Consider the following 26,607-nt stretch of genomic DNA (forward strand, 5'->3'; position numbering starts at 1 on the left):
GTATGCCTAAGGGAACAGAAGATATGAGCGTTAGTCTGCCTTGCGTTGGACGAGCGGTTCACTGTCACTTTATTTCTCACGTTTTCGCATTCGCTGGTTCACCCTGGTCGTAGGAAAGGCCTGGAAGACAAAACTTACCCAGCAATGGATTCGCTTGTTCATGGAGAATCTGATGGTCCAACTTGCATCTTGGTAGAGGACTGCATTCATAAGTTATGATCATTTTATTAAGCGCCTGTAGCTTATTATCGCTGTACAAAGCGATTTTTGCTGTTGCCACTTTGTAATGCTGTAACTTCGAAAGTTTTTGGCTTATAAAGCTGAAACTTCGGTTGATCATTAGGTGAATCCTGTTATATCTCGCCTTGCGTGATGCTCTAGAGTGAAGTTTGCTATCATGGAGCATTACTGTGGCCTTGCTGTATCCACGCGGGTCACTCGAGCGCACCTCACGTGCGTCGTGCATGTACATGCGACGTTACCCGTGAGCTGTACTGTACATCATGTAAAATTGTTGAAAAGGGGTCTATTTGAGAATTAATAGGAGAATCCATGGAACCCTGCACACCTACCAAAACAACCACCATCTGTTGATGGTGGCAACCCGCTCACAACAGGGTAAGCCCTGCTGACCGGGTTAAAATGACAAGCAACATTAATATATATATATATATACCATGATCACGTGAAACTTCAAAGGCGCCGCTGGTTGCATATAGGGTATATACACCCCAACCCACAGGTGATTATATATATACCTACCTGAGGTGAGTATATATATACTCACCCAGGTAAGTATATATACCCACCTGGGAAGTCAATGGGCGGACAAACAATGCCCACACTAGCATGACTAATCATCCAGATGACTCGGGCTAATAGCCTTTGTCACACTAGGCGATCAATCACCCCAGCCAGTAAGAGTCCAACCACTGGATTCATTTTATAACCATACCTCGCGACTTCGATGATGGGTTACAGCAAGTAACGTTGCTCCTACGTTTGTTGATATGAACAGACAAGTCCTGGGAATATACGGAGATATGTTTACTAAGTCCCACAATCAATTCGATTCTTCATTGTGTGCTGAATTGCGAGAGGAATGCTACCAGTGTGTCTACCATGCCAAACTATGGCGAATTAAGTGTAAGTATATACTTTAAGTTGGTTTGTGTGCATATGGGTTGTTAGAAAGTAATGTAGTGCAGATTAATTTAGAAACATGGTATATATCATATGAACTATGGCTCACTTCGGTGTATTGCACTTATATACACCCCGACTCCGAAGTCAGAGGAAGTTTACTGTTGATAAATGCCGAGGCGAAGCCGAGGCGTTTATCAACAGTAAACTTCTGATGACTGAGGAGGAGGGGTGTATATAAGTGCAATACACCTCATAGCCATGGTTTATATATTACATATATATATATATCAAGACACACGATAGTGTGTCGTGCGGCCCAAGAAGCCGGCGCGCCACACCGTGAGTATATTGACAGGAAGAAAGAAAACGTCATTTTCACACTTTTGTATCTCGGTGATGGCTTATCCGATTGAAACCAAATTTGCTGCAGAGTTGCCCGCCAGCTAGGGGAGTCTACATTCCAAATTTGAAGGAAATCACTCAAGCCATTTCCGAGATATGAGCGGCCAAAGTTTCGTTATTTTTTCTTCGTTTTTTTTTTCTTCTTCGTCTTTTCGCACACTTGCAAAAATTGCTATAAAACGCAAGCGCGTACTCCGATCGCCTTGAAATTTGGCACACAGAAAGGGAGTCCAAAGGCGCATCCTAGCATCAAATTTGGTGCAACTCCGATGAATGGTTCAGGAGTTATGACCGATTATTCGCGTAAAACAAGATCGATTTGTTGTCACGCCTACAGGGTAAACCGCTTCATGGAATGAGCTGAAAATTGCTATGTAGATGGAGTAACCATCGTAGGAGTGCCTTTTGGTAGTTTGAAAGGAATCGAGATTAAGACCACGAAGATATGACACAAAACCCAACCTGTGTCACAATTACGCGATCGATTTTTAGTAATAAAAAAGTATTAGTTTTTACGCCTACTAGGCAAACCGCTAAGAGCAATGAGCTGAAAATCGGTGTATAGCTGGAATAATCTTCATAGAAATTCCTTTCAGTAGTATAGAAGAATTGGATTACAAACCACTGAGTTATGATTCGAAAGCCAACTCCGTGTAGCAAATGCGAGATCGAGATACTCTAATAGAACAGTCACCCTAATAGAGCATTCAGCTAATTTATTTACTCCATTATAGAATTCTATTACATTACAAGTTATTCTGTAGGGACTTCAGCTGCAAACAGTTAATCTTATAGACAGTTAAGCAAGAAGCAAGTCACCCTGTGGAGAATTAAGCTACAATTATATCACTGTAGAGATTCAGAGCATTACAAGTCACACTAAAGAGAGTTCAGCTATAAACAAGTCATGCACCCTGTAGAGAGTTCACCTACAATTAAATCACTCTCTAGAGAATTCAGCTACACACAAATCACTGTGCAGAGAGTTCAGCTACAAACAAATTATCCTGTAGAGAGATCAGCTACAAACAAAACACTTTCCAGAGAGTTCAGCTACAAACATATCACCTTATAGACAGTTCAGCTACAAACAAATTACCCTGTAGAGAGATCGACTACAAACAAATCAACTTGCAGAGAGATCAGCTACACACAAATCAACTTGTAGAGAGATCAGCTAGAAACAAATCACCTTGTAGAGAGTTCAGCTACAAACAAATCAATGTGCAGAGAGATCAACTACAAACAAATCACCCTGTAGAGAGATCATCTAGGAATTAGACACAATGTAAGGAGTTCAGCTACAAGCAAATCACCCTTTAGAGAGTTCAGCTACAAACAAATCAACCTGCAGAGAGATCAAATCACCTTATAGAGAGTTTAGCTACAAACAAATTGCCCTGTAGAGAGATCAGTTACAAACAAATCAACCTGCAGAGAGATCAGCTACACACAAATCAACTTGTAGAGAGATCAGCTACAAACAAATCACACTGTGGAGATCAGCTAGAAACTAGACACAATGTAAGAAGTTCAGCTACAAGCAAATCATCCTGTAGAGATTTCAGCTGCAAACAAATCACCCTGTAGAGAGATCAGGTAGAAACTAGACACCATGTAAAGAGTTCAGCTATAGAAGAGGTCACCTTATAGAGAGTTCAGCTACAAAGAAACCATCATGTAGAGAGTTCAGCTGCAAACAAATTACTCTGTATAGAGTTCAGCTAGAAAAAGTCACCTTGTAGAGAGTTCAGCTACAAAGAAACTGCCATGTAGACAGTTCAGCCTCAAATAAATTACCATGTAGAGAATTCAACAACAAGCAAATCGCCCTTTAGAGGGATCAGCTAGAAGAAGTTACCTTGTAGAGAGTTCAGCTACAAAGAAACCATCATGTAGAGAGTTCAACTACAAAGAAAGCACCATGTAGAGAGTTTAGCTGCGCACAAATCACCTGTCGAGAGTTCAGCTAGAAACAAATCATGCTGTAGAGAGATCAGCTAGAAGAGGTCACCTTGGAGAGAGTTCAGCTACAAAGAAATCACCACCTAAAGAGTGCAGCTACAAAGAAATCACCCTGTAGAGAGTTCAGCTAGAAGAAGTCACCTTGTAGAGAGTTCAGCTACAAAGAAACCATCATGTAGAGAGTTCAGCTACAAAGAAAGCACCATGTAGAGAGTCTAGCAGCAAACAAATCACCTGTAGAGAGTTCAGCTAGAAGAAGTCACCTTGTAGAGAGTTCAGCTACAAAGAAACCATCATGTAGAGAGTTCAGTTACAAAGAAACCACCATGGATGTAGAGAGTTTAGTTGTAAACAAATAACCTGTAGACCGTTCAGTTAGAAACAAATCACCCTGTAGAGAAAACAGCTAGAAGAGGTCACCTTGTAGAGAGTTCAGCTACAAAGAAACCGTTATGTAGAGAGTTCAGCTACAAAGAAAGCACCATGTAGAGAGTTTAGCTACAAACAAATCACCTGTAGAGAGTTCAGCTAGAAGAAGTCACTTTGTAGAGAGTTCAGCTACAAAGAAACCGTCATGTAGGGAGTTCAGCTAGAAACAAATCACCCTGTAGAGAAATCAGCTAGAAGAGGTCACCTTGTAGAGAGTTCAGCTACAAAGAAACCGTTATGTAGAGAGTTCAGCTACAAAGAAAGCACCATGTAGAGAGTTTAGCTACAAACAAATCACCTGTAGAGAGTTCAGCTAGAAGAAGTCACCTTGTAGAGAGTTCAGCTACAAAGAAACCGTCATGTAGAGAGTTCAGCTAGAAACAAATCACCCTATAGAGAAATCAGCTAGAAGAGGTCACCTTGTAGAGAGTTCAGCTACAAAGAAATCACCACCTAAAGAGTTCAGCTGCAAACAAATCACCCTGTAGAGGGATCAGCTAAAAGAAGTCACCTTGTAGAGAGTTCAGCTACAAAGAAACCATCATGTGGAGAGTTCAGCTACAAAGAAATCACCCTGTAGAGAGTTCAGCTAGAAGAAGTCACCTTGTAGAGAGTTCAGCTACAAAGAAACCATCATGTAGAGAGTTCAGTCACAAAGAAACCACCATGGATGTAGAGAGTTTAGCTGCAAACAAATAACCTGTAGAGAGTTCAGCTAGAAACAAATCACCCTGTAGAGAAATCAGCTAGAAGAGGTCACCTGTAGAGAGTTCAGCTACAAACAAATCACCTGTAGAGAGTTCAGCTAGAAGAAGTCACCTTGTAGAGAGTTCAGCTACAAAGAAACCGTCATGTAGAGAGTTCAGCTACAAAGAAAGCACCATGTAGAGAGTTTAGCTGCAAACAAATCACCTGTAGAGAGTTCAGCTAGAAACAAATCACCCTGTAGAGAGTTCAGCTAGAAGAAGTCACCTTGTAGAGAGTTCAGCTACAAAGAAACCGTCATGTAGAGAGTTCAGCTACAAAGAAAGCACCATGTAGAGAGTTTAGCTGCAAACAAATTACCTGTAGAGAGTTCAGCTAGAAACAAATCACCCTGTAGAGAGTTCAGCTAGAAGAAGTCACCTTGTAGAGAGTTCAGCTACAAAGAAACCATCATGTAGAGAGTTCAGCTACAAAGAAACCACCATGGATGTAGAAAGTTTAGCTGCAAACAAATTACCTGTAGAGAGTTCAGCTAGAAACAAATCACCCTGTAGAGAAATCAGCTAGAAGAATTTATCTTGTAGAGAGTTCAGCTACAAAGAAACCATCCTGTATATAGTTCAGCTATATTTTAAGTCACCCAGTAGAGATATCAGCTGCTAAAAAATATACTGTGGGGAATAATGGGCATGTAATAAATATATGTATATAATTTGTATAATTACTAATAAAATCAAAAATAATTGAAGTATTAAAAATCTTCTATAAGTTCTTTTCTTCTTCCTGTGGTAAATAAAAAAAACACATGGGTTAAAAAAGCCCCAAAGCCAGCCATAGGTTGGCTTTGCAGTATACAAATACAAAAAGAAGTGATATCTAATCAAAAACAGCCAAGCTGTAAAAAAAGGTGCGGCCCCCAAAAAGGCCATGGTGAAAAAAGATGTGAAATCCAAGGTGGCGGCCAAGAAATGGCTGTGATGGTAGGTTAATGGTAAAAATTTTAATAACGACAATTGAGGTGAATTTGATACCAAGACCAAGTGGCATCAAATTCACCTCAATTGTCGTTATTAAAATTTTTACCATTAACCTACCATCACAGCCATTTCTTGGCCGCCACCTTGGATTTCACATCTTTTTTCACCATGGCCTTTTTGGGGGCCGCACCTTTTTTTACAGCTTGGCTGTTTTTGATTAGATATATATAACAGTACTTACTCCTTGACTGAAACCTCTCATTGGTTAACAATGAAATCAAATCAATATCCTCATCACCAACAAATGCAAGCTTGAGTGTAGGTGAGATCGGAGAACTATACACAATGAATAAGTGACAAAATCATACAGTATCATAGTACTCTGATAATTTTTGATATTGTAAGATAAACTATAGATAAATGATAAGAATTATCTTGATTATACAATAATGCCAAAAATAGGTAATAACCAAGACATACAATGCAGGCAAATACAGCTTGTGAGGAAGCATGACAGACAGGTGTATATTTTACAGAAACCAAGAAAATACCATTTCAAAGTATCAATTATAGTGCCTATATGGAAATTAACTTTTCCTTTAGGACACCTCCCAACTAGAGTTCGGCAGTGAATACACGGTATTGGTAACAGGAAAATATTGTGGTATATCGGTATAGCTTGTTATTGTAACTATTGCATCATTTCTTGGGCCTAGTATGAAGCAGTATCATCCCAAAAACCAAAAAATATATAGTACAAGTAAGCATGTGTTGTAATGTGACAACCTCACGTTTTTGTTTGGGAGTGCCTGCTAAACCATCAACAAATTGGATAATTAAACACCAAAGGATGGGTTAAAAGTAATCCTATACCGATAATCATCGATATACCGGTATTTCAATATATTGATTATCAAATGCTGTCACAGTATGATAATCAGTTATGAGAATTTATCACGATAAACGGTATTACTGATATATTGCAGAGCACTACTCCCAACCCAACTATTATTCAATCTGCCTGGCCATCACTGAATTGCCCATATTCAAAGTTCATAGTATTGTGGGAATGAGCTGAAAATGTACATGTAAGTGGAATAATAAGAGCCTTTCAGTCGTTGAGAAGAAGTCAGGTTAAAAACAATCGAGATATTCCAAAAGTTCAGTTACCTTATTAAAGCGTTTAGCTACATACATTACAAGTCTCCTTGTAGAGGATTCAGTTATGTAACATGTTACCAAGTAGAGTTCACAAGCCACCCAACACAGAGAAGATCAGCTACTTTCATGCCACCCAGGAGAGAGTTCAGCTACATTACAAGTCACTCAATAGAGAATTCAGCTACATTCCAAGTCTCCCCGTAGAGAGTTGAGCTACATTACAAGTCACCCAACAGAGAGTTCAGCTACTTTCAAGTCACCCAGTAGAGAGTGCAGTTATTATAAGTCACTCAGTATATGTGACCTAACTTTAGAAAACCGTCGATATACAGCACAATTATCAAAATTCGTTTTATTGGTTCTTTGTTGTCTACAGGGTCAGAGGAATGGACTGACTAAATTTCAACTCCATAAGTTAAGCAGTGTGGGAAATACAGCAGTAGACAGCCTGACGAGCAAATAAACCAATATGCACAGAAGACATCGAGAGAATAATATACAGGCGCTTACATAAACGATCATAACTTACTGATACAACGGCATACAGAAACGAATCTTTGTTCATTGTATTTGCCATGAATTTGTGGATCCATCAAGGTATAGGTTTTGTCAAAGGTATTCTTCTGTGATCCAGAAGGAAGGTGAATTCATTGAAGAAAAATCGTTGGAAATTCTTTTGTCACCACAACGTAATCAAACGTCTGTAATTCAGAAACCCACTTGTGTATGGAGACGAAACAAGGCTTTTTGGATTCCCTATGAATAAAGGAACACGATGATGCCAAGGATTTATCCACTGGGGCGTCAATTCACCAACCAGCAAGGCAATAAAAACTTGCATAATTTTCTTCTGGAGCTTGTGTTTTTTACCTATTGTTTTTAAATGTGTTTTATTACAAAAGTACTATTGTGCATAAATCGATGGTTTTCTAAAATTAGGTCACACATGTGACCCAGTCTGGGAAAACCAGTCTTATTGCCCATGTCAGCAGATTGGATTTTTCACTCTGAACACAAAGTTACATGAATGGACTACCTAATTTCACAATCAAAATCAGCTAGACTTGAGTCTGGTCTGGTTTTGCTGGCTGCTTTTCCCAAGCCCAGTAGCGATCCATACGTGCGGTGTGGGGCCTTAATGGAGCTCTGGTCAGCCTGGGGATGACTGTATGTGGCTGTACAGTTCCGTGGTGTTGAATAATACCTCTGCTGTAAATTTCCTTTCATTTTAGCCAGTTTTGAGACCTGAATGGTCCATAATTTGGCCTAATTCATCCCTACGCCTTCTTTTCAAATTTTTTGAACAGCCTCTTTCCCTCCTTCTGGGCCCCTGCCTCCCTCCCCTTTTAGAGCTCGCCTGATACAGTCAACCACGGTTTAAAACCATCTAAAATGGCGGGAGACTTAGTTATTGGTTACTTGCACAGTAGATGCTCTGGACAGTAAGAAATTAGTGTGAAACGGGTGAAAATTTGGTACACATAGCTTCAACCATTGGCGAGCTACAAAACATCAAATACTTAAAACCGGCATTTCTCTATACTTTTAAATAGGTGATAAGACCGGTTTTCCCAGACTGGGTCACATATAGAGAATTCAGCTATGTAACAAGTCACCCTGTACAGAGTTCACTTGCATTAAAAGTCACTCGGTAGAGAGTTCAGATACAGAACAAGTCACCCAATAAAGAGTTCAGCTACATTACAAAAGTCTCCCAGTAGAGAATTCAGCTACATAACATAAGTCTCTCTAAAGAGGTATATACATTACAAGTCACTCAGTAGAGAGTTCAGCTACATTACAGGTCTCCCTGTAGAGAGTTCAGCTACATTACTAGTCATCCAGTAGAGAGTTCAACTACATTATAAGTAACCCTGTAGAGAATTCAGCTATGTTACAAGTAACCCAGTATAATGAGCTACAAACTGGTGCATAAACGAATGTTCTGAAATTCGAATGTTCGATCATTTGAGAGCATTTGAATACGAATTCATAACATTTGAATCCTTCATGCAGGCGCCCAAGGTATATAATTATTGCACGTGCAGCTGAAAATAGTACAGGACATGACACGCGTCAGGTGTCAAGTTGTTAACATGTACTTTGCTATTGTTTACACTCAGTTAACAGCCTGTTGTTTACAATCAGGTGCATGTGAAGCCAAAAACACTACACTCGACTGGCTAGCGCACCAATTGTGAGGTTGATTACAGCGATAAACTACTACTTCGTTGCTGTTTAAACTCACTTTATTGTCTATATCAAAGAGTATTTCAACAACTAAGTGTATAGAATCCTCACAACAATAAGTCTTACTCCTTAGATTTAAAAAATTAAAAATTTTGATTGTGGGCTTTAAATATTAGAAACAGTCAAATAATCCACAGTTTTTCATTCAAACATTCAAAATGCTCAATTCTAGCATTCGTTTATGCACTACTACAAACACGTCACTCTGTAGAGACCTATGGAACTATAATTACAAGTTGCTCTTTTGGCACAGGATCAAGACACACGGTAGTGTGTCGTGCGGCCCAAGAAGCTGGCGCGCCACACCATGAGTATATTAACAGGAAGAAAGAAAATGCGGTTTTCACACCTTTGTAGCTCCGTGATCTCGGGTAGTTGAAAAAGGCAGATACTGTCGGACGCAGACACAGACGTGGACACGAACATTTTCAAAAAAGCACTTTTACCAGTTATTTTTCATACCTAACGCTGCTTATACAGCAGTCTTTGCTTCCAGACCCAGGCGTCAATCTTGCCTTAGCGCTTATCAATTTATAAGCGCATGTGTGAAGGACTAGATCAGTACTCCACAGCATGCCAAAGACCATAATAGTGTTGTACACATACTCTAAAGTCTAATACAGTGTTATATAGTGTTGTAGAGATTAGCTTGTACGCCCCATGCAGCTTAACTTAGCAGGCCAAATCCACAATCTTACGATTTTAGTATAAGGCGCAGGCGCTTATACCAAGTGTTGAGGGTTTCAAGGATCTGGCCTACGAGATTAGGTAGAGACATGCTAGATTAATCTCTGTGACTCTGAATTAGATTTCTAGAGCACATATACAACACTATATGGTCTTTAGGGTGCTAGTCTATCCTTCGTACATGCACTTATATATGGATAAGCGCTATGACAAGATCGACGCTTGGGTCTGGAAGTGAATGCTGCTGTAAAAACAATGTTAGGTATGAAAAATAACTGTTTTGTAAATGTAAAAGTGTATTTTAAAACTATCCGTGTCCATGTCCACGTCCGTGTCCGACCGTATCTGCCTTTTCCAGCTACCCCGTGATCCCTTATCCGATTGAAACCAAATTTGCTACAGAAGTGCCGGCTAGGTAGGGGAGTCCACATTCCAAATTTGAATAAGGCCACTCCAAATGAGAGTGTAGTTTCCCATCCTCCGCCCTCGTCGAGTTTGAGCTGTCGCATGTAGATGTCATTAATGTCATTATTCTCTAATTACTCAAACAGATGTTTTTCCAACTGATGCCATATGTATTGAGAACGAGTTGAGAACTTCATGACAGCTTTAATTCTTACTGTAATTATTAGAGCTGTACCAATAATTGGATCGGCCAAAATATCGGCCACCGATATGGCATTTTTTGCCAATATCGGCATTGGTACAGAACAGTAGGTGGACCGATATCGATACCGATATTTATACAGCAATAGTTTGTACATAAACGGATTATAATATTAGTTTTCTACATTATCCACGTGGCTGTTCAGTGGCAGTGGCTTATTGTTCACTCTACAGCAAGCGCTACACTACAAGAAGCCATACAAATACACGCAATTCTAGTGTTTCTTGCTGGAAAGCTCATCAGTCTTAAATGAAACAGTTATTATATATAGTACCTTTGTAATATAAAAGAGCAGTCACAGGATAACCAAGGAAACCTAGCCTTCACACAAGCCAACAAAATGCGGAGTAATGCAGAAATATCCGTTTAAGGCTTCATAGGAGTATGCATAAAAATGTTTGTGGGTGCCTAATTGTCTGGATTGCACAAAAGAAACCCAAGCCACTATCACCACAGGCATAGAGCGAGCAATGAATACATCCACATGTTGTTGTAGAAAGGTAAATGTACACATTTGCATAGATTATCTATGACTTTTGTTTGTAATGCAAATATCAGATCGGCTATCGGTTATCGGCTTCTTTTGGTGGCATCCATATCGGATATCGGTACATGCAAAAAACCCATATCGGTACAGCTCTAGTAATTATGGTTTTCGTAGTTGCCTCCATGTATGACAACTGCTGTAAAATAATATTGCTAGACTGGACGCTGCTGGAAGCTGATAACAAGTGGAAAATCCAAGAGTTTAATCATGAAGTAAGTCAGTTGTCTTTTTTATACCTAATTAAATGTATATGTGATTTTAAAACGTACAAAATGTATGAAATACACTGTGTTTTGCTAGATTGTTTCTCAGAAGCTTCCCCAAGAGAAGAATGATCACACTGCTGTTGTTGAAATACGTATGGCACAATCTCAACAGTCAAAATTTGTTACTGTGGGTGATTTTAACCTTAATCTGTGTAGTGCAGCTGACCTCATTGGGAAGTACGTCAAGTACTACGTGACAGATAGTGTGACCATCACACAACAGGAACCATCTAAGGCTCCAGTGAATGCTTTTGCAGCTATGATGGCTGCATCAAGAGCTGCTTCTAAAGCTAGTGTGAGTTGCCATTTGTGACTGTATGAAACAGTAAAGACAAGATGTACAATGACTTGCTTTCGTTTGTTAAAGCTTGAAGTGGAACAGTAGTGAAATTAGTAGCGGAACTGCAGCTAGGTGCCTGTCTACCCTAAGGGATGCCTTATGGTACATAGATGGAATGTATGATACACTAAATGAAAGATCCTGTACAGTTCCAGCAGTTTTCAACCAGTTTACAGGGTACAACAAGCCAGAAATCCACAAACACAGGAAACATGCTTGTCACTCTATGTCAAAGGAACAGCTGCTATCCCACTCCAGAGCTCTTTTTACATGCCTTTCCAATCCTTTTTGGGCAAGAGAAACATGGGTTATGCTAAAGAAAGATGTTGAGCAATTGTCACGCTCCCTTGCTTCATATGCAGGCCCGTACCAAGGGGGGGTTCGGTCGAACCCCCTATTGTAAACTGGAAATTTTATTTTTACTGTAAAACGGGTATTAACCATAGCGCTTCGAGGTAATCTGTGTACATAGAAACCACTTTAATGATGTATGAATATAGACAGTGGTTTTCTCTCTATCGCTAAGGCTTCTATTATTCTACTTACAGTATCTATCCATCAAGCCATCCATGACCACACTGCACTGAGAGCTACTATTAATATTATTTCGTTTAATTCCGATCGTAATTTGTTAAATATTTTCTAACAATATCCCGGAATAGCAATGATGAGCACCAGACTTGATGGACACTGTGACTGATAGACTGTTAACTATATAACACAAGTAAGCCTGGCTTGTTGCATGTGAGTCTGTCAGTTGTTTTCATATTAACCTTATTGTGGTTATCATCCATGTTTGGACAATGGTGAAATGTAAGATTTAGCTTATAGCTGAAATGAATGACCCTGAGCAGTCTTAGAAATGCTGGAGTGTACATGCACTACAACAGTATTTTAATCTTTTGTTCGCATTAGTGTGTGATGGGCCCATGCATATTGAGAGGGATTTGTGTCAACACAATGATGTGTGAGAAGTTTATTTAATCAGTGCATGCATTTCTGCATTTAAGCAATTTGAGGCTATCCTCAGGACATTGAATATTAAACCTTTGTAAGCGTCTGGGATCGCCTAACGCTTCAATTTAGAACCCCCCCTTTTGAAATTCCTGTGTACGGGCCTGATATGCTGATCTTTTACTTGATAAGAGAGCACGGATCCAATCTATTCACTCTTCAAGAGAGGTGACCAGAACTATTGCTGAAAACTCATCTATTTCATACATTGAAAATTGCCGTCAACCATCAGTTATTTTGCCATCAATATCGGAGCAGATAAACCAGATTGAGCCAAACACACCCTTGGATCTAAGACCATTACTCCCAGATGAATGTAGAAGGCGCTATAAGTGGATTCAAAAGCTTAAAGATGGCCTTCAAATACCTATTATTCATGTACAATACTCTCCAGGAAGCAACATTGGGGACTTGCACTGGATTTGGCAGTGTACAGCTACCAATATTGATGATGCTTTAAAGAGTTGCACACCAATCATTGAGCACCTGAAAAAGGATATTCCACAGTACCACACACAAGCAATGAGAAAAGATGCATTTGAACTATTTGGATTGGTATCTCCGAAAACCAAGAAATCTGTGGTTCAATGTTTGTACAAAGAACTTGTGTGCGATTCTTCTGCTTCAACCAACCTATCTCAAGAAGAAATCGATCAGTGTGTGCAAACAATGTTTGATCTGGAGGATGCATCATTTGTGTATGATCTGAGAACTTTCTATGGAGAAAAAGCCACAGTTTTGGACTTGTGCAAAAGAGTACATCAAAGAAGATGTTGGTACAGCTGTTTATGACAGGCGGCACTCTACAATTGTCCACACTGCCAAAGCCATCTCAGTACGAGACCTCCGTGAAAAAGTTGCTGAGAGATGTCCACCCAACACTGCAGTACCAAGTGATGAATGGATTTGTTTGCAATTTTCTCCTTCTTGCCAGTCATCACACACACGATTAAGATACACTGGATGCTTGAATGTAAAGCACATGGTCCAGCAGAGACAATGGAAAAAACAACATGAAGATTCCCATTATGCTGCTTGTTTGTTTCGCTATGAAAGAGAGTATGCACTACTGGTTAAAAATCATGCAATTTTTGCTTGCATTAATGACAAACACCGAATAAAAGTTGGTGAACCAGGTAACCCTGTTTCATCAGCCAAATGTGGAAGACAAGTAATTGTACAATCAGGTACATCCTTACAAAGTTCCGACCATGATTTTACCACATTCAGTATAATCCCTTCTGTTGTCCTCTTGTGAGAAATTCCTTCCGAAATTAGTGGGTTGTGGTATCATGGTGATGTCAAAGTGATGTTAAAGGAAGGAGCATTTGAACCATCTTCACCTTTAAGGTATTCTGCAGAACTAGCAAATGCTATTAGCAACCAAGTGGAAACCAAACCTGTTCTGTTCATCTATTCAGATGGAGGTCCTGATCATAGGGTAAACTATGTGTCTGTGAAGATAGCTCTAATAGCATTATTCCGGAAACTTGATCTTGTGTGCTGTGAGAACAGCCCCCTATCATTCCTACAGAAATCCTGTGGAGAGGATTATGGCAATCATCAATATTGGTTTGCAAGCCATAGCTTTGGCTAGAAGAGAAATGCCACAAGAAATGGAGGCAGAAGCAGAGAAGTGCAACTCAATGAAAGCACTTCGAGCAGTAGCACAAAGAAACCCAGAATTTAGAGAAGCAGCCTTGGACTCCATTACACCTGTAAAGATTGTACTCACTGATATTGCTCAAAGGTTGGAACTGAAGGAAAGGAAGTTCAGTGTTTTCACAGCAGCAAGTGCTAAAGAATTAGATGACTTATGGACTGCACTCCTATCAGTTGATGAGGAGTTCCCACATGGAATAAGTGACAAGTTCAGCGCAAAGGAATTAACTGATAGGTTGATAAAGTTCATTGACCATTGTTGTGTCCAGAGACACTACTTTTTTGACATCATCAAGTGTGGTAAAGAATATTGTGACATCTGCCTCCCACCAAGATTTGCACCTGACATCTTTTCAACTCTCAAGCACCTTCCAGATCCAGTTCCTGGACTAGATGACCACTATAAGAAGTTTCTAATGTTTTTGGAACTAAAACAACTGAGGAACACCGTCCTTCCAGTAAAAAGAAAGCACAAAGGGACAAATCACTTCCTTTCTCAGCCAGCATTCAACATGTGAAAAATATTGAAATGATGTTAATGTGTGATGAGTGTGAGATGTGGAAATTACTGTATGCAAAAAGGAAACTCAAAAAGCAGGAGAGACTTGAAGTAGAGCGTGGACTCAATGGATTGTCATTCTCATGTGGTACACAGCTTCAAGATACTGATTTGCCAGACTACGTGAAGGAGATTGTGTTTACTAAGAAGCTGACTTGTGAAGATCCAGTCGAAAAGTTGTACTATTCAGCAAAGTATGAAGACATATGAGTATATTGTTCTGGTCCTGTCGATCCATGGAGTGACACCGAGATGTACTATCCCCAGTGCAAAGGTTGTGAAGAAAATTTCTAATGCAATAATGAGTAGAAAACACTAAGAACAGTTACTATAGTATTGTGTACCATGTGTCTGACTTGACTTCCTTTAGTTGATTGTCCTTACTGTTGTAATGATATTGATTTTGTTAAATATGATATTATTAAAAATAATTTATTTAAAAGTGATAATTAGCCTCCCACCCGTGCCATATTTTGAAAGCATCCGGACGGAAAACTATGAGATAATAAAGGTAAGAAGCAGTACACGTACCGTGACGATGCAAAACGCGTTCCAACAAGGAAAGCAGACCGAAAATTTTAAATTCGGACACAACTAGGCTTATCTGTATTGCATTATATACTATATGCCTCACCTTTGCCCTTTTTTCAATGCTATCATAGGGAAACACTACCTCGCCCAATACCTCCCTGTACAAAGTCCCCACACTAGCACAGCCATTTTGTTTTGCGACGTTAGAAAATGTCATTGCGGATATCGTCCATAGGGCTGAAATTTGGCACACTTAAAGGGCTCATTAAGGCGAATCTTAGTACCATGTTTGGTAGGAATCCTATGAACATTCATGGAGTTATGGCCGATTATTTGCGTAAAATAAGGTCCAAGGTCTGTCACGCCCACAGGGTAAACCCCTTGGTAAAAATTGCTATGTAGATGGAGAAACCATCGTAGGAGTGCCTTTTTGTGGTTTGAAAGGAATTCAGGTAAAGGCCATTGAGATATGACACAAAACCCAACCTGTGTCGCAATTACGCGATCGATCTTTAAAAAAAAGCTATTAGTTTTCACACCTACCAGGCAAATCGCTTAGAGAAATGAGCTGAAAATCGGTGTGTAGCTGGAATAATTATTATAGAAAGTCCTTGCAGTAGTACAGAAGAATCAGATTACAAACCACTGAGTTATGAGCCGAAAGTCAACTACGTGTAGCAAATGAGAGATCAAGATACTCTAATAGAACAGTCACCCTAATAGAACAATCACCCTAATAGAGCATTCAGCTACATTTATAACTTACTCCATCATAGAATTGTATTATGTAGCAAGTTATTCTGTAGGCAGTTCAGCTACAAACAGTTAATCTTATAGACAATTCAGCGTCACTCTGTAGAGAGTTCAGCTACAAATACGTCGCTATAGAGATTCAGAACATTATAAGTCACACTGAAGAGAGTTCAGCTATAAACAAGTCACCTTGTAGAGAGTTCAGCTACAACAAGTCACTCTGTAGAGAATTCAGCTACAAAAACGTCACTGAGTAGAGAGTTCAGCTACAAAAAAGCTACCCAGCAGAGAGTTCATCTAGATTAACTACAAACAAGTTACTTTATACAACGTTCAGCTACAAGTAATCACTCTCTACAGAGTTTAGCTACAAACAAGTCACTCTGTTGTAGTATAAACAAGTCACCCGTGTAGCTGGAGAGTTCAGCAACCAATCAAAAAAACCACCTTGTAACGAGTTCAGCTATACAAACAAGTGACAACTCTATAGAGAGATCAGCTAGAAACAAGTCATGCAGTAGAGAGATCAGCTAGAAGACATCACCTTATCAAGAGTTCAGTTACAAAGAAACCACCATGTAAAGAGTTCAGCTGCAAACAAATCACCCTGTAGAGAGTTCAGCTACGAACAGATCACCCTGTAGAGAGTTCAGCTAGAACCAATTTTCCCTGTAGAGAGATCAGCTAGAAAAAATCATCCTGTAGAGAGATCAGCTAGAAGGATCACCTTGTAGAGAGTACAGCTACAAACAAATCACCCTGCAGATAGTTCAGCTACAAACAAGTCACCCTGTAGAGAGATCAGCTAGAAGAAAGAGAGTTCAGCTACAAAGAAACCACCATATAAAGAGTTCAGCTGCAAAAAAATCACCCTGTAGAGAGTTCAGCTACGAATAGATCACCCTGTAGAGAGTTCAGCTAGAACCAATTTTCCCTGTAGAGAGATCAGCTAGAAAAAATCATCCTGTAGAGAGATCAGCTAGAAGGATCACCTTGTAGAGAGTACAGCTACAAACAAATCACCCTGCAGATAGTTCAGCTACAAACAAGTCACCCTGTAGAGAGATTAGCTAGAAGAAAGAGAGTTCAGCTACAAAGAAACCATCATATAAAGAGTTCAGCTGCAAAAAAATCACCCTGTAGAGAGTTCAGCTACGAATAGATCACCCTGCAGAGAGTTCAGCTACAAACAATTCACCCTGTAGAGAGATCAGCTAGATGAAGTCACCTTGTAGAAAGTTCAGCTACAAAGAAACCACCATGTAGAGAGTTCAGCTGCAAACAAATCATCGGTAGAGAGTTCAGCCAGAAACAAGTTCACCCTGTAGAGAGATCTGCTAGAAACAAGTCACCCTGTAGAGAGATCAGCTACAATGAAACCATCCTGTAGAAAGTTCAATTACAAACAGATAACCCTATAGAGAGTTCAAGTCACCATATAGAGAGATCAGCTAGAAACAAGTCATCCAGAGATCAGCTAGAAACAAGTCATCCAGAGATCAGCTAGAAACAAGTCATCCAGAGATCAGCTAGAAACAAGTCACCCTGTAGAGAGATCAGCTAGAAACAAGTCACCATGTAGAGAGATCAGCTACAAAGAAACCATCCTGTAGCTACAAACAAGTTACACTATAGAGAGATCAGCTAGAAACAAATCATCTTGTAAACACTTCAGCTGAAAACAAATCACCCTGTAGAGCATCCACCCTGTAGAGAGTTCAGCTAGAACAAGTCACCTTGTAGAGAGTTCAGCTAGAACAAGTCACCTTGTAGAGAGTTCAACTACAAAGAAACCACCATGTAGAGAGTTCAGCTGCAAACAAATCAATCTGTAGAGAGTTCAGCTAGAAACAAATCATCCTGTAGGGAGTTCAGCTAGAAACAGATCACCCTGAAAAGAGTTCAGCTACAAACAATGAAAGTTTCAGCTACAGTTCAGTGATGTAAGAAGTCACCTTATTAACTACAGTATGGGATAATCATTCAGTGTTAAATATACAAATAATTATTTATTCAGACAAATACTATACACACAAATATTTCCTTTGTTCCACAATTCCTGCAGTAAAGAAAAACAACAAGTTAAAAAGAAGCACCAAAGCCAGTTTATGGCCAGCTTTGTGGCTTGCAATGTAAAAAGAAGTGATATCTAAACCAAAACAGCCAAGCTGTAAAAAAAGAATGCAGCCCCCAAAAAGGCCAAGGTGAAAAAAGATGTGAAATCCAAGGTAGTGGCCAAGAAATGGCTGTGATGGTAGGTTAATGGCAAAGATTTTAATTACAACAATTCAGGTGAAATTGGTACTGAATCCTAGTGGAGGAGGCAACGCAAATTCACCTGAATTGTCATAATTAAATTTTTTGCCATTAACCTACCATCACAGCCATTTCTTGGCCACCACCTTGGATTTCACATATTTTTCACCTTGGCCGCACTCTTTTTTTACAGCTTGGTTGTTTTGGTTTAGATAAAATTTTATCACAATAACTAAATTAATTTTTCATGACCGGTTTTGGGACTTACAATTACAAAAAAGAATTGATATCTATACCTTAGCTGTGAAAAAAGGGTGCAGCCCCCAAAAAGGCCAGGGTGAAACATTAGCCAAGCAAATTGAAGCAATGGCTGTAATGATATCAATCATTTTAATGAACAAAATAGCATATGCACCATAGCAGCCATTTCTTGGCCATCACCTTTGAGTTTGACCCCCACAATTTTTTTCAATATGTTGGGTTTTTTTCCTTGTAACTTTATAGTTCTCACTGTGATTTCTTTTAAACCACAAAAGGTTAGAACTATGAAGGTTCACCTATACACAGACCAATTTCATTAGGCAGTTTACCCTGCAAGTGTCTACATGGTGATTTGATTCAGACATATTGATTTCTATATCACATAAGAAACTTCAGTACTGAGACCTTACAAACAGTTAACAAATATACAGCCACAACACATTCAACCCACTGTTCTTGCTGTAGGATTATCAGCTTGTCTTGAATATTTTGGAATACCTCCATTTCATCAACAATAGGATCTTGCACACCATTGTAATTCAAACTGAACAAGTTTTCTAAGTTGGAAATCTCATGAGGAATCTTAAGCTGTGCATTATAGCTGATATCCAAATCAGTCAAATCTTGTAAATCGACAAGACGTTCAGGTGTTTGTTTTAAATTACAATTTGATATATAAAACCTTTTCAAATTTGGGAAGAAAACATGATCCTTCTTCATTTCTTTATCACAGATGGCAAGACTACCGAGGCTAGCATTGTTGGATAGCCTTAGTGAACTGAGTAAACGCAAGTCCTTGTGTTCCATGCAAGTACTTTTTACAGTAAGTCGAACATCAGTGCAAAAGAGCTTATGTTTGCTATACTGCAAAAAATTGTTACTAATGTCTAATTCCTTAAGGGGAATAGGCAACTCGTTTATTGCACAGCAGGACTCTAGCTTGTTATTAGAAAGATTTAAATATTCCAACCTTGGAAAGAAAACTGCAAGTAGTTTAGGAAATGTGGCAATTTCACAGTAACTAGCATTTAAATGACATAGTAAACAATCAGTCTTGACAACTTTACTGGTAATAGGATCCATACATCCAGCACTTACTTTGCCGTGAACTACATTGATGGAATTTGGCAGGGTGGCAGCTGATCCCATAATTTGAAATACAATTTCATCATCAATGTTAATGCTATCCAAGTTAGTATAAGAGACATCAAATTTTTTAATACTCTTTGTGTTCCACCATTTATCAGGTAACGATTTTAATGGATTATGAGACACATTCAATGTCTCCAAACAAGGCAATTTAAATACTTCTGTTGGAAGCATTTTAATTGAGTTATAAGAGATATTCAGTTTCTGCAGTCGATTTGGCCAACAGCTTCTTGGTGCATGTGAAAGTGGCAATGTTGACAATTTATTGTTTTGCAAGTTCAGTTTATATACACTCAGCTTAAAGAATTTAATTGGCAGTGAAGATAGCCTGGTGTCAGATAAATCAACAGAGGTTATGCGATGATCATTTAATACCTCCTCAAAATCAACCAGCAAATCAATAAGATTGTGGTTTCCCGATTTTGAAAGAATCAGTGACAAAGGGGTAACAAAATACTGTATGACTGTATCATCGGGAAGTGGTATTTCATGTTTTTGCTTTTTCCCTAATGCAATGTAATGTGAAATTCCACTTTGAGTCACTAAAACTTCAAACAACTTTGGATTCCCAATTTGAGAAGCAGTAAAAATCGGTGAACCCTGATAGCTCTTCACCGAGTTAGGGTCACTGTCAAACAACAGATGAGCAATACTATCAAATTTATCTCTTTGATGCATGATCAGTATTTGTGACACAATATGATGTCTCTCAGTGAAGACAGCCCTAACAACACACATAATATATACACATAATTACATTATGTATTACGATTGATGTACCTTTGTACGTGCACCCACCATATTCTGTATCTTTAAAACATAAAATGATAAAAGGACTCACTTGTGATTAAATAGCTATGGGTCTAAATTTTTACACAGAAAACATACTTAGTGCAGGTAATATCAACATCTTAGGCCTTTACAAGTCCTTCTGGTATACAGGCTCTGCCTTTACCAAGTACTTTAATCATAATAAAAAAATGTTTAAAAGTGCATATCTAACATACTCTGTTACAACACTCAATCACTTATATAGATAGGACATTTATTAGGTGTTTGATTTTATTAAAACTGACACTGACATATTTATCTTTGATATATAATCAATATCTGTGGGTATCCCACAGATCACAAAAACTGTATATCAAGGACTAACCAATGAAATAGTGTTTTGTGTACAGCATTAATTTCATGTTTCTTGTATTCCAGAGCTGATGAACGTCTGCTAACTTGACACTGCATATTTCCAAGTACTTCTACATGTGTAAGTGCATGTGTATAAGTACAATGAGGTTTACATCATACCTAGCAGTGCTGCAGCAATCTTGTTACCATTTTCTTCGGTAATTATTTGAGCAGTTTTTCCTTGTTTACTTATGATTGTAGGGTCACCTCCTTGTTCATATAAGTGAGTCAGCACTTCCAAAACAGTATATTTGTTGCCCTGTGTACCACATTATGTAAATCATTGCACCAATACAATCAGTGAATGTCTGTAAGTAAAAACATGGTTTTACTATATTATTTAAGGTCAGCTTCACATAGACCCCATATGCTGTAATTATCATAAATTGCAGGGCAGTAACCAGGAGGGGATTCTCCTTTGATATGGTTCCAACAATTGTGTGCCCTCTGCACCTTGACTTTCCTATTACCTTCAATCAGGCAAGTAATCTTCTTGTTGATGCAATGAAACTATATCGAGGCATTAATTTTCCCTGTCAGCACTTTCCTTGAGCAACATATTTAGATGCCAAAAATTTATTTAAGCACTTACGCTCGGTGGATACCTGTAACTGTACAATAGGTTCAATGTCATACCTATTAATGTGATTAATAACAATCGCGTACCAAGACCATGCCTCTTAGCAATCTATTAACTTGATCACGATGACACCCCCCTTATTATTAGTCTAGCTGTATAGCACAATGAAAATATGAAATAGTGACACCCTCCCTGATACAGACTTGCGATACTCTAATACAGTAGTCACCCTAATAGAACAGTCAGACATGTATAGCTGTATGCTATAAAAAAAGTAACATATTAATTTTTTAAATGAAGTAGGGATCCAAGCAATAAAAAGTAGTGAAAAAGTGAGGGATTTTTCCACCGAGCTATGCTGTAATACCATCATTCATGGCTTGTTTCACTACTTTTATTGCTTGGATCCCTACTTCATTATTAAATATCATTAAGTACTTAATAAGTAGGGATTGCATGGTAAGAAATCATGGTTTCGCAAATTTTCGCACCTTAAAAAAACAGCCTTGCAATACATTTTACCCAAAAAAAACCACCTGGAATGCATGTAACGATGCTGTACCTTGGATAAACAAAGCGAAAAGTCGAATGTTTCGATGTACAGTGAGTTTTAAAATTTTCTAAATTCACCTGGATGTTGTCTGCCTGACTGCCTGTTGTAAGACCTGGTTGCACTAGGTGTACGGTTCCAGAAATTTCAGACAGCCAAGGTAACGACAGCGGATTCACGAATCTGTTGTTCCGATTACGTTCTGTCCCCACCATACTGTTTACTTTCATCATTCTTTCGCTTCTTTGTTCTTCTTGAAGGATAATTAATAGTTGTGGCGCTTAATAGTTGCAGCACGCGGCACAGCCCAAACACGTGATTGTACATGTGCATAAGATGAGGGTGAACAAGTGTAGTAGCCAAGGAGTTGTCTCTAGAATTTATTAATGCTGGGTAGTTGTTTTATAATGTTACCAGTTTAGTTTTTTTTGCGAGGTAGCTAGCTAATAATGCCTTTGAGGGGCAGATCCACCTCGAGATTCAGGCCTCTAAAAGTGAGGGTTCCACTCTTAATGGTGGACTCTCCAGCAACGTTTTACTGTTAAATCATCTACATCTAGGCCATTAGAAATGCAGCTGAAGCCTTTAACAGTTACTGTAATAGCTTTAAAAGACAAAATGATAATTATTTTTAGAGGAGCTTATTGCGTATGAAGGTAAAAGATAGCTCCTTCAAGTGATATTAATACTATGTGGAAAACAAAGAGTATAATAAAGCTAGCTAGCTAGACATAAAAAGTAAACAAACTAGCTATTAAAAGATTAAACATTTAAAAGGAAGTAGAGATTGATATAACAATTATACATATACTACGAAATATAAGGAAACAAGCTCAAAAATGATACAGCTGAAATGAGAAATGATCCATGCAATAAAAAGTAAGGAAACAAGATTAGATGACTACTTGCTAAAATTAGGCACACTTTAATGCATACTTTTAGCTAGCATCTTGAAATGAGACCATCAAATTAGTCAAAAGCAGGGATTAAAGTGTGTCTCATTTTAGTAAGTAGTCATCTACGTAATCTCTTTTTATTACATGGATCGTTTCTCATTTCAGCTGTATCATTTTTGAGCTTGTTTCCTTACTTTTTGTTATCTATAGCTGTCATTGAGAGCCTAGCTCAATAGCATCAGTAATTCGAGATACTCTAATAGAGCAGTTAAGATCGAGATACTCTAATAGAGCAGTCACAGTATTTAGCAGTGTAACAAGCTACATGTGTAGTTATAAATAGGAAGATATTGTTGGTGGAGGGCAACTATTGCCAGCAGGTTGTGACCTCTTTTTTTTGTCTTCAACGTACAGCTAGGCCATGACACCACCACCAAGCCCCCAGGCCCCCTTAAATAAAGGTGTCTCCTCTGCCCCTGATATCAATCCCTATTTCCTTTTACATTTTTAATTTTTAATAGCTAGTTATTACTGTAACAGTTGAAGGTCTGACAGAAACTTGTGCTGCAGCTTTTTGACTATCTAACCTAATAAAAATATATTGGAGACTTTGACAAGTGAACCTAGGGTGAAACAGAAAATGGGCCAAAGTAAGTAAAAAAAAATGCTGGATTCAAACTACAGGCTACCTAATGTCTAGCCAGGCACCACACTCAGTTTCCTCTAAGATTGATGGATTGTCTTCCTTTAAACCTATCATGCAGTTTTGGGCTTTCTTGCCCAAAAATATCACCCTAAAACCAGCCTCAAATTTCCTTCATAACAGCTTGGCAGTATTGGTTACGCATAGCCAAGCCCAAAAATGCCTTCAGAGTGACCCCAAACCCTTCCAACAACCTTCTATGGAATTTAAAAAAATTTCTATTTAACTGAATTTTCTACTGACTAGCTAACTTACTAACTAACTAACTGATGCCTTCAGCTAAGCATAACTCAACAATGGATAAGGCTACGGCTTGATTTTTTCACTGTTCAACGTCGCTTCGTCCCAATACGTGCCTTTTCGCCTACCACAGTATGCACAATGCACATATCATGGACTTACCTTTGTCCTCCTTTGTGTTCCAGTTCTTTTTGCTGACAACACAAGGTTTCAGTTTGCGATAGCACAATATGGCTTCCCTCTGTGCCATGTTTTTTGCCTGTATTTTCTGTAGCGACTGGATTCACTGCAGGGAAGTTTCTTGTACTGTTCTTCATCTGTAACGAACGCTGTGTAATGAGCGGAGCATAGCAACAAACAAAGTGTAATGATCACCTCACTTTTCAGTGCATAATTGATTATTGGGGCACGCGTTCAGATGCAAAATTATTTTATGGAATGCCTAGCGTCATTCTTTCTTTTAATGTGGTACACGTGGATTCAGTAGTCATAATTGTGTTATAAAAAAGTAAACAAACAAGTAGAAGGAAAAATGAGGAATTTTAGCTGGATTTGGGATTAATGAACAAAAAAAGCAGGGAAACAAGGAACAGCTAAAATGTTGTGAAACAAGGGAGGTTGCCTATACCTGCAGATATACTAGTGGACATGTAATCCCTAATTCAGTCATGGATACAGACTGAAGAGTAGGGATTGAATGTCCACTAGTATATCTGCAGGTATAGGCAACCTCCCTTGTTTCACTTCAGAGAGTATTTTGGGCCTCTAATTCCAATATTACAGTAACATACGTAAATACAGAGTCAGTGTAGGCAGTAATGGTACATGATTTTCGCTGTGCACAAGTCTGTCCTCTGTGTGCTCATGCAGCAATTAGAAATGCTGTATATAGTTCATGTTAGGACAAGCTATCATCTATGACACAGTACAGTCTTTATGTGCAAAATGCATAAAACTGTTCAGCTATACCTTCTTTAGTACACAACTTTCAGCAGCATAATGAATAGCAGTCTATAAAAAAGAACATTTATGAATGATAAACATCTAAGTAGGTACCAATAGTATAGCAGTATAGCACACAAATATGGTCTTTTTGTGCACTTTGTGAGAAAAGCATCAAACTTGGCACAATGACTGTGCTCCCAATGACATAATTTTTGGTTGCATATTGGACCTTTATGCCCATTATTACATTGCAAATTCATTAATTTTCCCTGAAGCATTATTTTACACCGTTAAAACATGGTTTTAAATCAAAGGTCTTGTTAAAACAACTCGGTTTTTATTTGAAATTTTATTTCACTCCTAAGTTATGATAGTTTACATTAGCCATACCTTCTCATAGATAATTTACACCTCAAGGGCAAATAAATTCATAGAATTTATGACTAATAAAAATGATCATAATGTTGGAATGGAATGAGCTATTCACTTCAAACAAAAATTTCTCAGATTAACATCTTTAATTTGGATGATGTTTAATAATGTTAAAATAATGCCTCAGGGAGATAAAGACAAAAATGACTAATTTTCAGTACAAAAATGGCTGCGAAGATCACCAAAGGTCAAGTGTGCAATGGCAATGTATCAAAAATACATGTTATTGTTAGAAGTACAATTGATATGAAAAGTTTCATACTTTTCTCACAATTGACATAACTTTCACACTACGCCACTTTATAAAAGTACTGATGTACATGTGCATCATACACATGCATGTGTACTACACACATTTTATATGTGCAGTACAGCTCACAGGTAACGTCACAAGTATACACGTGTAAGTAATGCTCGTGTCTTCTCGCAGGATCATTCTTTTGCAATGTACTGTACAAGACCTGTGGAAAATCACGTGGATATGCACTAGCCTCACCACACATGAGAACACTCGCCACTGAGTTTAGTAACTTAATACAACACTTAAATCACATAAGCGTTTGTGACCGGTCCCATATGTTCGTGCAAAGTTAGCTAGCTAATTTTACAGTAGAATGCATTAAACACACGCTGGGCCCACAGAACACAATGGGTGGAATACGAAGTGGAATATTAAGGAAATCAAAAAAAAATCTGTAAATTTTAAAGTGCTTGTTTGACAATGAAGGAAAGTGATAACACCAAAAACCTTGGTAGCATCGTAATCCCCAAAGCAAGAGGAGTTTCACATCTTTATTTCGTGTCAGTACTCCCAAGGAGATAGAAGATATCAGCGTCAGTCTGCCTTGCGTTGGACGAGCGGTTCACTATCTCTTTTTCTCATGTTCGTTCGCCTTCACCGGTTCCTCCTGGTCGTAGGAAAGGCGTGGAAGACAAAACTTACCCAGCAATGGATTTGCTTGTTTATGGAGAATTTGATGGTGCACGTTGCATCTTGGTAGAGGACTGCATTCGTACGTTATGATCATTTTATTAAGCACCTATAGTTTATTGTCACTGTACAAATCAATTTTTTGCTGTTGCCACTTTGTAGCGCTGAAACTTCAAAATTTCTTGGCTTATAAACTTGAAACTTCATTTCTTCAGCTATCTAGATAAGGAAAATATTAATTTGAAAAATGCATTAACTGGGGTTCTGTGGCATTATTTGGCAAACAGTCCATCTAAGTCTACGGTAGCTACTGCTAGCAGTCCGTGACAGGTCAAGTCGGTAGCTAAGTGACCAAGTATTCGGTAGCTACAACACAGGCATTGCAACAGGAGGCCTCACAGCTGGCGGAACAGAGCCA

The 26,607-nt window shown here is 38.6% G+C and overlaps 1 protein-coding gene across 1 annotated transcript in view; it reads right to left on the reverse strand.

Moving 5' to 3' along the window:
- The window catches only part of LOC136265512 (leucine-rich repeat serine/threonine-protein kinase 1-like), an 86,426-nt gene that overhangs the window by 49,468 nt on the left and 10,351 nt on the right, over positions 1–26,607 (reverse strand). The window contains exons 4-8 of the mRNA XM_066060383.1: positions 24,851–24,892; positions 21,033–21,171; positions 20,884–20,983; positions 19,030–20,451; positions 5,866–5,960 (exon numbers count right to left, since the gene is read on the reverse strand). Coding sequence (XP_065916455.1) covers positions 5,866–5,960; positions 19,030–20,451; positions 20,884–20,983; positions 21,033–21,171; positions 24,851–24,892 — 1,798 coding nt within the window. The remainder of the gene's footprint in view (positions 1–5,865; positions 5,961–19,029; positions 20,452–20,883; positions 20,984–21,032; positions 21,172–24,850; positions 24,893–26,607) is intronic.

Source organism: Dysidea avara, chromosome 9 (genome assembly GCF_963678975.1).
Source record: "Dysidea avara chromosome 9, odDysAvar1.4, whole genome shotgun sequence".
Lineage (NCBI taxonomy): Eukaryota > Metazoa > Porifera > Demospongiae > Dictyoceratida > Dysideidae > Dysidea > Dysidea avara.